This window comes from Ailuropoda melanoleuca, chromosome 14 (assembly GCF_002007445.2).
Source record: "Ailuropoda melanoleuca isolate Jingjing chromosome 14, ASM200744v2, whole genome shotgun sequence".
NCBI lineage: Eukaryota > Metazoa > Chordata > Mammalia > Carnivora > Ursidae > Ailuropoda > Ailuropoda melanoleuca.
Window position 1 is genome coordinate 70,185,464 of NC_048231.1, and position 14,311 is coordinate 70,199,774.

The 14,311-nt window shown below is 47.6% G+C and overlaps 1 protein-coding gene across 1 annotated transcript in view; it reads left to right on the forward strand.

Annotated features, from left to right (window-relative positions):
- MOCOS (molybdenum cofactor sulfurase) overlaps positions 1 to 14,311 on the forward strand; it is a gene marked incomplete at its 5' end in the record, with an annotated part of 77,547 nt that overhangs the window by 31,758 nt on the left and 31,478 nt on the right. The window contains 3 exons of the mRNA XM_034642202.1: positions 3,808 to 4,007; positions 9,241 to 9,357; positions 10,166 to 10,624. Coding sequence (XP_034498093.1) covers positions 3,808 to 4,007; positions 9,241 to 9,357; positions 10,166 to 10,624 — 776 coding nt within the window. The remainder of the gene's footprint in view (positions 1 to 3,807; positions 4,008 to 9,240; positions 9,358 to 10,165; positions 10,625 to 14,311) is intronic.

The window sequence follows — 14,311 nt, forward strand, 5'->3', positions numbered from 1 at the left end:
TTTATTTGATAGAGATAGAGACAGCCAGTGAGAGAGGGAACACAAGCAGGGGGAGTGGGAGAGGAAGAAGCAGGCTCATAGCGGAGGAGCCTGATGTGGCTCGATCCCATAACGCCGGGATCACGCCCTGAGCCGAAGGCAGACGCTTAACCGCTGTGCCACCCAGGCGCCCCTCAGTAACAATATTCTGAGCAAATCTTATCCCTAGAATATGAAAATACAAAGCACAGTATTTCCGTTGAAAGCTTCAACTTGCTTTGACAACTCACAGCCCGGTTCCCAGAGGCTGCTGTTTGTCACCATCGTCATCCCATGCTCGCTGAAACCGCCTGTCTCCGAGCTTCCCCCCCTCCTGCAGCAGTGTGACAACTGACTCTGCTTGTCAAAGCCTGGGTCCCATCCTGTCCCCACTCTCTGCTCAGAGCCCTTCAGACACGTGGTATCTCCCCAAGGTAGATGTCCTCTGACTTTGTCTCCTACCACTCTCCACCTTGCCAGCTCATTGCCAGCTCATTCCCAGCTCACGCACACATGCTCCCAGTGGCACTGGCGTTCTTGGTACTCGGGAAGTGTGCCTGCCTCGGCCAGCCTAGGGTCTTTACTGCAACCTCTCCCTGGGGCGCCATTTCCCTCTGAAACTGTGAACTCAGCTGTTTCCAAAATGATACTTGGGTTCCACAGAGTTTGGAATGATAGTGTTTCCAAGATGATATGTGGTTCCATAGAGTTCGGGATCCTGACACATAGCACGTTGATCACACTGAACCGATGCCCTGTCAGTGGCGTTCTCTTGGGGTCAAGGGCAGCATTTCAAGAGCCCGAAGCACTTGAGGTTTTGTCAGTCTTCATGGGGCAGGATAGCGTTTCTCAAGGTGGTGACTGTCTTTTGTTCCCTTTATTACCATGGCCATCCTCTCCCAAGAAAGCTGCCGAGCGAGTCAGGGCCAGAGGTGGCCCATGGATCTCGGTGTGCAAAGCCCTCTGTCCTGACGGGGAGAGCAAGCAGTGGTTTATAAGGCAGTAGACAGCAAGTATTCAGGGACTGTGGCTAAGCCGAAAATCAGAACTTTGTTACACACCACAAAATGCACGGGGAGATGTTGGCCACAGCTTGACCTTGTTTCCCTCAACACTGTTACAGGTTTGAAGATGGCACCATCTCGTTCCTTGACGTGATAGCACTAAAACATGGATTTGATGCCCTGGAGCGCCTCACAGGTCAGTGGACCCTTTCATCCGGGTCAGATTTGCTCCTGGAATGGGTGCGGTTTGGATAAGGAGAGAGGGTCAGTGCTACTGGCTGGCATTTGGCTGCTGAACCCAGAATGCAGTTGAATCTTATTCTCAAGAACTTCAGAATGACTTCTGAGGTAGGAGCAAGAGACTGAAGTGCCCCCCCCCCCACCTTTTGGCCAGTTAAAAGAGCATTTTAACAAGTAAGAGATACTGTAAATCAGGAGATGAGTAGCTTCACAGCCACAAAGGAGCTGTCCTCGGTCCCTGGACTGGGAATGGTTACAGACCTGAGACCTTACTCAGCCGGTCCCTTGCTAGGTCCTCCCTCCGGTCACACGGGGGCGCTCTCTGATGAGCCCACTTTGCCCTTGAGGCGCTAATTCTCAGAGAGGTCAAATGCCTTCCCCAGGGTCCGGGAGGTAGTAATTCAGAGGGCAGGGATTTCAGCCTAGGCCTTCACAGTGCCTGGGGCACCTGGGTTGGTGAAGCGTCTGCCTTCAGCTCAGGTCATCATCCCAGGGTCCTGGAATCAAGCCCCGCGCCAGGCTCTCTGCTCAGTGGGAGCCTGCTTCTCCCTCTCCCTCTGCTGCTTCTCCTTTTGCTTGTGTGTGCTCTCTCTTTTTCTGTCAAATAAATAAATACATCTTAAAAAAATGCCTAACCCTGAGCCCCGGCCACTGTCTCTGCTGTGGTCTTTGCAATGATGCATGTTTTCTTCACTGGCAAGTGTCTGGGGTGTGTGGGCAAGTGGGGGCTGACACGCACACAGATGCCACTTCCCATCATGTGAAGCTTGACACAAAGGTATACATGACTGCAAGAACCTCTGACTCATGAGCCGGGCATCCGCCATCCTGTTGCGCTCCTGGGCACTCCTCCAGAGGCTGAGCTTCTAGAACTGGCTGGTACTGCTCATATCATCCATATGGAGCTGGAGTTGTGGTGAACCAGGGATGTGGCTTAATGATTAGGTAGGCCTTCCTTTCTCTCTCTTGTCACTATAACGAGACCCTTTAGGTTCCCAACCTGAGCCCAGTACTGGGGGCAGACAGGATTCACGGGAGGGGAAAGCAGGGGAGGGTAGCTTTGATGGTAATGCAGGGAGGTGACAAAGAGGAGATAAAGAGGAGATAATAAAGACAAGGACAGGACAAAGAGGAGATAATAAAGACAAGCATGAGCAATGAGCACTTCTCCAAGGAAAGAGATGAGTAGATACCCACACTGCAAGCGGGGGCAGGTGCACCTCTGAACTGAAAGCAGACTGACCATATCAGTGCCACAGTAAAGCAAACCCTGAATATTTCTACTTATTTGCTCTTTTGGAAAAAAAAATGTGGTGAACTATCTGTAACATAAAATGCACCATTTTAGCCAACTTATTTTTATTTTTTTTTAAAGGTTTTATTTATTTATTTATTTATTCGACAGAGATAGAGACAGCCAGTGAGAGAGGGAACACAAGCAGGGGGAGTGGGAGGAGGAAGAAGCAGGCTCATAGAGGAGGAACCTTATGTGGGGCTCGATTTCATAATGCCGGGATCACGCCCTGAGCCGAAGGCAGACGCTTAACCGCTGCGCCACCCAGGCGCCCCCTAGCCAATTTAAGTGTGCACTTTGGTGGCATTGAGTACATTTACACTGTTATGCAGCCATCCAGCGCTGACCGTCTCTAGGGCCTCAGCATCATTGCAAACTTTTCCCCTTCCCCCAGCCCCAAGTAATCTCGATTTTCCTTTCTGTCTCTATGAATTTGCCTGTTCTAGGCACTTATATCAGAGGAATAACACAATATTTGTCCTTTTGTTTCTGGCTTATTTCACATAATGTTTTCAAGGTTCATCCATGTCAGCACACATATCCTTAATTGATTTGGATAGTGTTAAAATGATTTAAACATTAAAAGAAACAACAACAACAAAAGGATACTTTTAAAGATAAAACTGTGACCCAGCCGGCTCAGTTGGTGGAGCATGCAACTCTGGATCTCGGGGTTATGAGTTTGAGCCCCACGTTGAGTGTGGAGATTACTTAAAAATAAAATTAAAAAAAATTTTAAAAATATGAATAAAGATAAAATTGTGCATTTTTGTCACCTGTAACCCAAGGGTTTAAATTAAAAAAAGAAAAAAGAAGGATGATAAGAATTCCTGTGGAAGATTCCACAGAACAGCAACAGTCAGGTGTTGCTCATGGCCCCACATCTACACAGTAACCATATGGACAGTACCACACACTCTCTACCAGTATTTACAATCATTAATCTGAGCTTCAGCTTTGCTGATTAGAACGCTCTTGTTTTGGGGCGCCTGGGTGGCTCAGTCGGTTAAGTGTCTGCCTTCAGCTCAGGTCATGATCTCAGGGTCGTGGGATCGAGTCCCACATCCGGCTCCCTGCTCAGCAGGGAGTCTGCCCCTCCCTCTCCCTCTGCCGCTCCCCCTGCTTGTGCTCGCTCTGTCCCTCTCAAATAAATAAATAAATAAATAAACAAACAAATAAATAAATAAATAGAATGAGTGAATTACACGTGAAGTTCATGTTTCCCTCTGACGTTTCACGATGGTTTTTGAGGTGGAATGGAGAATGTAACACTGCACACCTTCACCTTGGCTCAGTACACCTACACTGCCCTGTCTGCTCTCCGGTACCCCAGTGGAGCCCCCGTCGTGCGGATTTACAGCGACTCTGAGTTCAGCAGCCCGGAGGTGCAGGGTCCGGTCATCAACTTTAATGTGCTCGACCCCAGTGGGAACATCATTGGTTATTCCCAGGTGGGTCTCCTCAGCACCTCGCGCCCTCGTTCACAGCAGGAATGCTGTCCTCTGGCACTCTGCCGCCTTCTGAGCCCTGAAATGTGCAGTGTGGGCCCCCGGGTGCTTGCGGCAGCTGTGTGAAGGGCAGCCTGGGCCTGGGAGGAGGGGCCCCGGCCCTTCCTTAGAGGTGCCGAACTCTCCTTTCCATGCCGTTCTAACAGGTGTGGCTGTTTTGTCTACCAGCCCTCCTTTTTCAGCCAGAAATGGTCAATTTCAAGTGCAAGGAGAGAGGGGCAGAGTCTTTGATCACAGTGCAAGGGGACAGCTGACAGCTTGCCAGCAAGGGAGGGCACCCTAAAGAGTGTAGACAGAAAAGCAGTGTAGACAGAATAGTACTTCTCAGGTCATGTTGTGTCTATTCAGCAGGGTGTCCCCAGTGACACATCAGACTGGATCACGGCATCACACAAAACGTGGGCCAGTTACCACCATGTATTTGCATGTGGCTTGGAATTCAGAACACCTTTCTTTTTTTTTTTTTTTAAAGATTTTATTTATTTATTCGACAGAGATAGAGACAGCCAGTGAAAGAGGGAACACAAGCAGGGGGAGTGGGAGAGGAAGAAGCAGGCTCCTAGCGGAGGAGCCTGATGTGGGGCTCGATCCCATAATGCCGGGATCACGCCCTGAGCCGAAGGCAGACGCTTAACCGCTGTGCCACCCAGGCGCCCCAGAACTCCTTTCTGACAAGTAGAAACAATGTCCTTAGTATCACAAAAACCCTTATTTCTGCCATAGTTCATGCATATTATGAGTTTAAAGGATGTAGTAGTTTGGTAAAGTAATTTGTGCAAATGTACTCTTTGTAGCTACTTTCCCATGAAAACAGGACAAATAGTGGAGATTGGGAACTGCTTGGGTCCTTGCCATAGCTGAGTAAGCCAGTCACTGTTTAGTCCATTAAAATGTCCAGAGTCATATCAAGCACTCAGACATCTTGGTAGATGGTCCCCCGATGGGGTGTCACAGACTGGCAGGGATGGGGGGCCGAGGCCTTTCCCAGAGCTTGGGTTCCTAGAGCAGCTCTGTGAGGAACAGGTTCAATGGTCAGATAAGTTTGGACGAAGGTGCTCATCTTCCCTTGAAAGCCACAATCCCTATTCACCTTTGTTAAATGCAGAATTTCTCAAACAAAATCCATTTCTCAAGGAAACATATCCCCCCCTCTTCCTCAATAGCCATAAACTATCAGAGGAACAAAGTTAAGAAATACGCTTCTGGGGATATGTCGATTCTTACTGGTAGCTGGGAGTGGACACTGTACAATCTGAGGTTGTCTCTTGGGTAGGCTTACTGTGCAGACCGCCCCCCCGACCCCGGCCCAGTAAGACGCTGACAGCCTGATGCCACAAAGAAGCCTGTGATTTTAAATGCTTTAGGAGGATGGTGGAAAATGCACCAGGAGGAAACGTTTTGCCTTCTTAAATACATTATTCTGGGTGACTGGTAAAGTAAGTCTCATTCTTGGACCTAAATAAGTTTGTATATCCTGCGAGGTGTGGAGGAGGACAGACAGGTGACCATGAAGTATGCTGTGGCAGGCAGAGCAGGGAAGGAATGCCTCGTTTGGCCAGAGAAGCCTCAAAGAGAAGATCCCCAGGGTGGGGGCGGGGGGAGACACCTGTCTAGGTGTCCCGCTGACTCCACTAAGACTCTTACTCCCTGAGGCCGGACCCAGGACAAGTTTCTCCCTCTGTGTGTTTGTAGAGGGAGCTTGTCACATGATTGATGAGTGGCTTCCATGACTGAGGCATGGCCAGCTGTGCTGCTGGCTCAGGAGGGCCCAGCCCGGCTCCTTCCTGGTGTGGGAATTCCATAGGGATACTGGTGGCGTTCAGAAAGATCAGATGGTTTCATGGCCGGTTGGGCTCTCTTTTCAAGGAGATTTCAAAAGAATCTATGATTCTTTTCAAAGAAGTTAGCTTTCCGTAAGAAGCTTTGGGGTTCTTGTTTGTGATATCCAGTCCCCCTAATTCCATTCTCCCCTCTGTGGACGTCACTCTACTCAGTGGTTAAGTTGTGGGCTCAGATTCTGACTGCCTTTTGTTGGCTCTGTGAGCTTGGGTAAGTTAGTGTAAACTCTCCAAGTGTCCATGAAATGGGGATAACAAGGTACCCTGCTGATAGTGTTGCTGTGAGGATTAAATGAGACACGCTCTAGAACACCTGAGCGCGGGGCCAGTAGGAAGCGAGTGCTCAGTAAACACTGAGCGTGAAGGCACCTGGGAGGGGAGGCTCTCATGCTGCACTGTGGTCAGGCTGCTTTCTTGCTGTCCCCGGATGCTGTGCTCCTCCTGCCACCGAAACCAAATCCTTCACCTGGCTGGGCGCAGGCCGGGATCCCACGGGGCTCAAGGTGAGAGGGTACCGCCTCATGATGGGAATTAGGAGGAAGGCCCAAACTGCCCGCTGTACCCACATCCTCTTCTAGGTGGGGGCCTTCTTTCTTCTTGAATCTTGGTGGATTTGTGATTCGCTCATAACCAGGAGAATGCCACAGAAGGGGACGCTGCATGGCAGAAAAGGCAATGCCACATCAGCAGTATTCCTTGGGACATCCACTTTTGGGCCCCAGGTTACCATGTAAGAAGGTCTATCCTGAAGCTTGCCATGCTGTGAGGAAGCCAAGCCACATGGAGAGGCCAAGCACAGTCCCTCTGGTGGCTGTCCTGTTTTGAGCCCTCCTGGCTGGGAGGCCAGACACACACACACATAAGTGAGTCTCCAATGATTCCTATTCCCAGACACCACGTCACTCCCAGCCTTGGAGTCTCCCCAGCTGAGAATTGGGAAATCATGGAAAAGAGTCAAGCATCATCTCTGTGCCCTTTCCGAATTCCTGACCTACAGTAGCTGTGAGCACAAAAAAATGGTTATTATTTTGTTCCACCACATTTGGTGGCTTGTTTCACAGCAGTGGTAACTGGGATGGTGAATGTGGGGTGTATGGGGGGCTGTGTACAGGAGACTTCTAATTCCAGTTGGCAGGGGTTGGAGTGGGGTAATGAGGGAGATTCCCTAGCAGCTGCCCTTTGAATGGAGGCCACCTGACGCTGGAGATGGAGTTGGCCAGACCCAGTGGTGCTGCCAGGTCTCAGCTCTGAGAGCCAGGGAATGCCTGAATTTCATTAGCAGGTCTCCACGTCATTGAGCTGTTGCCCAGGGTAAAGGAGCAGAGTTGTTTTCCTGAGGCCTCTCAGTTCTACCCAGAGAATGGCTTCTTCTCACTCTGACAGTCCAGGGGAGACAGCTAACGTGAAGACAGCCATGGTCTCACCAGTGTGGGAGGCGCCATTGCTGTGCACAGCCTGGCCGTGTGGTGACCTGTGTCTGCAGAGAGGGCCGTACTGCTTCTGGCTGCCTTTGGCCACCCCACAGTGTGGATTCCCAGGGAGCAAAGCTTCAAAGGTTTGCCCAGCTGGGCAAGCTATTTTCCTGAACTCAGGTGACTCCCCTGAGTTTAGCGGAGTCACCGGGCTGAGGACCCTCAATGGGCTCCCAGACACTTGGGAGAATGGAGCCTTTGACCCACAGCTGTAGCAGCTGGGCAAATATCCCCCATGCTAGCTCCCCCTTTGAGCCTTGAGTGAATGCAGATCGCTTCCCAGAGCCTTCAGGAGACAGGAAAGAGCCTTGGAACTTCTGGACTAAACAGCAATTCTTTGATTCAACCCAAAGTAAGGGACTTTATGGAAAGCAAATTGATAAGACACAGTGTCAACACAGTACTGTTTGTGGCCTAGGCTATGAGCCCAGACAGGGCGGCTCTGAGTGGTAACTCAGCTGGGGACTGCTCTGTGATCAACCCTGGGGGAGAAGATGCCAAGGAGCTGTCCTGCATCCTGGCCCCTCAGATTTCATTCTTGTGACTCTCCCTTGGAGCATGTGGGTTCTTTGAAGAAAAAAAATAACAAGTTTATTATTTTTTAAAAATTGAGATGATATTGACATATAATATTGTATTCATTTTAGGTATATGCATAAGTATTTGATATATGTATATAATGCAAAATGATTACTACAGTAAGTCTAGTTAATATCCATCACCACACATAGTTAATTTTTTTCTTGTGATGACAACTTTGAAGATTTACTCTCCTAGCAACTTTCAAATACATATAACACAGGATTGTTAACTAGAGTCACCCTGCTGTACACTACATCCCTAAATCTTCTTTATCTTAAAACTAGAAGTTTGTACCTTTTGACTGCCTTTACCCATTTTGCCCCCTGCCACTGACAGCCACCAATCTGTTCTCTGGATCTGTGAGTTTGATTTTTTTTTTGGTTCCACATAGGAATGATACCATATAGTATTTATCTTTCTATGTCTGACTTATTTCACTTAGCATCGTGTCCTCAAGTTCCTTCCACATTGTCACAAATGATAGGAATTCCTTGTTTTATGACTGAAAAATATTCCTGTGTGTGTGTGTGTGTGTATACCAATTTTCTTTATCCATTCATCCTTCGATGGATACTTAAGTTGTTTCCATGTCTTGGCTATTGTAAATAATGCTGTGATGAACATGGGGGTGCACGTATCATTTCAAGAGGGTATTTTCATTTTCTTCGGATACTCAGAAGTGGATCGCTGATCATATGGTCATTCTATTTTTAGTTTTTTGAGGACCCTTCATACTGTTTTCCGTAGTGGCTGCAGCAATGTACATTCCCACCAACAGTGCATAAGGGTTCCCTTTTTCTACATTGTTTCCAACACTTGTTATTTCTTGTTTTCTTAATAATAGCCATTATAATAGGTGTGGGTGATTCCTCATTGTTGCTTTGATTTGCATTTCCCTGATGATGAGTGATGGTGAACATCTTTTCATGTACCTCTTGGCCATTTGTATGTCTTCTTTGGAAAAATGTCTATTCAAATCTTCTGTCCATTTTTAATTGTATTGTTTGTTGAAATATGAGCTCCTAACTTGGAGTTCGGACTGAATTTGACATTTTCGGTTTTCTCAGGCATACATTATAGTCCTTTATTTATCAGTGACATTTTATAAAATGTGTTTAGTAAACCCATGATAGATCATGGCACTTGGGAGCAAAATTCCCAGCTCAGATTTTCATTTTATTGATAGGAAAGGGAGGTCCATATTTTGGTCTGAAGCTCTCTCCCAGGAAGTCAGAGTAAACTGGACATCCTTAACACTGGTTTCATGTCATATTGAACCCGCAGGTGGATAAAATGGCCAGTCTTTATAACATCCACCTGCGAACTGGCTGCTTCTGCAACACTGGGGCCTGCCAGCGGCACCTGGGGATAAGCGACGAGATGGTCAAGAAGCATCATGAGGTTGGTAATGCTGGTTGTCTCCAATGGTGGCCTCTCTGACCACCTTGGAGGCTGGTCTCATGTCTGGGGTCAGAGATCCCAACCAACCATGAACTGGATTTTACTTAAAAAGAGAGAGGAAAGCCTGGCGCAGAAACAAATGCAGTTTTAGATAGTATATTTGATCCTGCGGAGTACTGTGACCCCAACTTGCTGGGGGGACTGACCTGGATTCAGCACTGGGGCAGGTAGATGGCATTAGCAGTGACTGATACCGGGCAGCCCCACTTGGAGAGGCTTGGGGACCTCTTGCCTTTATTTCTCCACCTCCCAGCAGGAGCACCCAGCCTGCCTTTGGCTTTTGTAGTGGCCTCGGCTGGTCATTCACAGAGGAAGCATCTCTGTCTTGCCTTCTTGTCAAAGGGCAGCTCTCAGGGATGCAGCCCTCCCTTTGGTTCTGAGAGAGGCTCAAAGCAGTGACCAGCCCGTGTTTCTCCTGCCTCAGCCCAGGGGAGACCAAGAAGCTGACCCATTACACTGCTGAAATGTTGGTCTGTCTTGATATGTCTGTGGGTTGGCATGGTGTCCGGCTCTGGGTAAATGCCTTCCATGCAGTATTTCTTCTAAACTTTTTAATGATCCATTGAGACTGGTATTGAGTACAGCGAGGTTCACAAGGGAGTCCTTGCTCTTAGGAGAGCATGGCTCGGGCACACAGCGCACGTTACTGTGGCAGTTCCTTGTCCTAGATAAAGTTTCTTCAAAACGATTTCTAATTTATCCATGAGGAATGAGTCACTCTGGCTGACTTATCTGGCTTTTATTCTAGGCTGGTCATGTCTGCGGAGACAATGTGGACCTCATAGATGGGCAGCCTACAGGGTCTGTGAGGATTTCCTTTGGATATATGTCTACACTTGAGGATGCCCAGGCCTTTCTCACGTTCATCATAGCAATGCAGCTGCACCAGTCTGATGGCCAGCCTCTCCCTCAGACCACCCCTGGGGAGGCTGGAGCCCCGGCAGAGAGCGAGGCTCAGGACGCCGGGCCTGCCACCGTGGATAGATGCAGTCCCTCCCCTCAGGAAGACGCTCCCACAGCCTCTGGGGTTTGCAACGTCTTGCCTAGTGCTGTGGATACAGTGGGTTCGTGCCCACTTCCACTGATGGCCACCGGGACCCAGCAGACCCCTTCGGAGAAAACAGCAGGAGTGCTGGATGGGGGCCTTGGGCCACATGTCATCACCAACCTTTACCTCTACCCGATCAAATCCTGTGCTGCATTTGAGGTAAGCGTTTTCATGGGGGTACACAGACTGCTTTTTATTGTTGTTTACTTTATGATTTTTTTTTGATATAGTGAAGAAAAAGGACAGAAAGTAAAGCAAAGCATGCAGAAAATCAAAATCATATTCAGAGTATTGTGACATATGAAGGGTTGTTCTCATTCTGCCTTTCTTGGTTTGAGCTGACTTTTGAACGTGGCTCCTCTTAGAGCTACGCCTGAGACGATCCTGTTCTGAATGGGGAACACCTAGCTACTCTTAATAATTACGGATACGGTTTTCACCGAGTGCGTGTGCTGGTTCCCTGCTGAAGCATTTTACAGCTTTGTTTCGTTCCATCCTTAAAACAACCATACGAGATACATGGGAATATCATCCCCATTTTGTAGATGTGGAGGGCTATTGAGGTTAAGTACTTTGCCCCGTAATCAATGAGAGGAAAGATTTGAACACGGGTCTGCTGACTCCTTGGGTCAATGCTTTTATGTGACTTGTTCTACTCAGCCTTCCCTATGGGTATGAATTGTTATGTCTTGAAATGTGCCAGCCTGGTGGTTACCTGAGCCCGCCTTGGCTGGCCATCCAGCCCTGACGCCCCTGCAGTGGCCAAACTGCGGCTATCTTCCTATGCTCTGTGTGTGTGTCCCAAGTCCCAGGCAAAGGTCCCAGACTCCTCAGCCTCTGGAATAACAGGCTGTTTGGTTCCTGGTCAGACATACCACGGTCAGCGCTGTTTGTGGCCTGCCTTGCAGGGTGGTCCCATGGGAGCCTATCCTCCAGGCTGAGACCATAACAAGTAAGTTCACTTTCACTTCCTAATGGAGGAAGATGAGGAGTCCATGTTTCCCTTGTGTGTCAGGACTCGTATTTTCACGGACTGGTCATGTTCCATAGGACAGCCACATAGCATAGATATCCCGGGCAGGAATTAGTGTCCCATTTTACAGAGGAGGACACTGATATTCAGTAAGGTTTGCTAAAGGTCTTCTATCCATCTGCTCATTCAAAAACTGCATACCACGGACCTGCTGCCTGCCAGCACTTGGGCCAGCACCCGGTATACATTGATGAACAAAATGGAAAAGGTTCCTTCCCTCAGAGAGTGCAATATCTCAGAGGGGACAGACACAAGACCAAGGACCACCCAAGTGAATAGAATCACCCTGGTGATAGGAACCACGAAGGCAAGAAGTGGGGTGCACCAGACAGAATTCTGCTGGATGGATGTCTGAGTCCATTCAGGCTGCTATAGCAAAGTGCCATCAACTGTGTAGCTTATACACAACAAAAATGTATTTCCCCTGGTTCTGGAGGCTGCAAGTCCAAGATCAAGGCGCTGGCAGATTCGAAGTCCAGTGAGGGCTCACTTCCTGGTTCACAGACAGCATCTTCTCACTGTGTCCTCGGGGCAAAGGGGCGAGGGAGCTCTCTGGGGCCTCTTTTATGAGATCTTTAATCACATTCATGACAGCTCCACCCTCATGACCTAGTCATCTCCCAAAGGCCCCCGAGTCCCCAGGGCAAGGGTATTATCTGAGGTTTCCTTATGATTTCTGTATTTTTGGCAGGAATTCCATAAGAGAGGTACTATGCTTTCTCAGTGCATCCCAGAAGGAGACACACTCTGTTCATTTGTCCCAGTGCTGGTGACATTAACTATCATCATTTGCTTAAGATGGGGTCTGCCAGTTTTCTCTACTGTAAAATTCATTAATTAGTAATTAATCAGTATTTTGTGGAGATATTTTGAGGATATGTAAATATCCTGTTCCTTGTCAAACTTTTATTTACTGGATTTAGCGTCTATTGATGACTTTTGCCTAAATCAATGATTGGGATGATGATTGCAAAATAGTAATTTAAGAAATTGTCATTCTTTTTAGATTTATTAGTTGGTATTCTGTTGTAGGATAGAGCTTCTCTTCTTCCATGTTTAGTCATTAATTCTTCTCTGTCTCTTTTTGTATCTGCATGGACTCATGGATTCTGATTTTGCTCAAAAGGTTACAACCCATCATTACCAGTATTTATTTTGATGCTTAAATTGCTGCAGACTTGGCCACTGGGAGCTCCTTCAAGTTAACTACTGTGTCCTTTTGATATGTCCCTGTCATTCCATGAGCATTTCCTTACTTTCTGGTATAATAATGTGTTCTAGGCTCATTCTGTATGTTCCCTGCCTGAGAAATGGAATAGGTCATTTCATCAAAGGCACTTCACTTCTTACATCAGAGAATGATACTGAGAAACAAATACTTGGTCACCAGGTCTGATCCTTGTTCTTGCTTCTATGCCCTCTGAGTGTACAGATCTTAGGAATATTTGCTGCTGTGACAGATTATCATAAACTTTTAACAGGACTCATCTGATTAGATTGGGCCCACCTGGATAATCCAGGAAGATTTCCCCATTGTAGGGTCCTCAACTTTAATTGCACCTTCAAGTCTCTTTTGCCTAATTCCAGGGATTAGGATGTGGACCTGTTTAGGAGGACCCTTATTCTGTCCACAACATATGTGTACGTGTTAAGACTTTGGGATACTCTGCATACATGTGTGCATACACACATCTGTATTTCTATATCTATCTATCTATCTATCTATCATCTATCTATCTATCTATCTAACATCTATCTTTATCAGCTAGCCATGCTCCTGATTTCCCACTAACACCTCCTCTTTCAATCCAGTACCACATTGTTTATTCTTTCTATGCCCCTTTCCATACTCGTAACTCCTGTGAGAAACCTGGCTTCTGTATCTTCACCAGATACTTATTTGCTCAGCTCCTCCTTCTGGAACCAAACCCCTGTTGCAGCAGCTGAAGGCTCAGCCTCACCCATGCCAGTTTCCCCCTCCCTCAGGAAGAAGAAAGGAGGAAAGGGAAAGCCAGCACATTACATTTTTAGATGGCAAATTAAAAGATAGAAAATTATAGACCTCTCTCAGCAAATAGGTGAAGAACTGTGAGGAGTCTGAGGTTTGCCCTCCTTGTAAGCTAACCAGATAGCCTGTCACAGTGTTCTCGATGCTGGCAAAAGACACGAGACTCCTGGGTCAGAGACAAAGGGCTTTATTACTGACAGAACAGCAGGCAGCATGAGCTTCATGTTTGTGTTGCTTCCCTGTGCCCCCCAATCTATCTATCTATCTATCTATCATCTATCTATCTATCTATCTAACATCTATCTTTATCAGCTAGCCATGCTCCTGATTTCCCACTAACACCTCCTCTTTCAATCCAGTACCACATTGTTTATTCTTTCTATGCCCCTTTCCATACTCGTAACTCCTGTGAGAAACCTGGCTTCTGTATCTTCACCAGATACTTATTTGCTCAGCTCCTCCTTCTGGAACCAAACCCCTGTTGCAGCAGCTGAAGGCTCAGCCTCACCCATGCCAGTTTCCCCCTCCCTCAGGAAGAAGAAAGGAGGAAAGGGAAAGCCAGCACATTACATTTTTAGATGGCAAATTAAAAGATAGAAAATTATAGACCTCTCTCAGCAAATAGGTGAAGAACTGTGAGGAGTCTGAGGTTTGCCCTCCTTGTAAGCTAACCAGATAGCCTGTCACAGTGTTCTCGATGCTGGCAAAAGACACGAGACTCCTGGGTCAGAGACAAAGGGCTTTATTACTGACAGAACAGCAGGCAGCATGAGCTTCATGTTTGTGTTGCTTCCCTGTGCCCCCC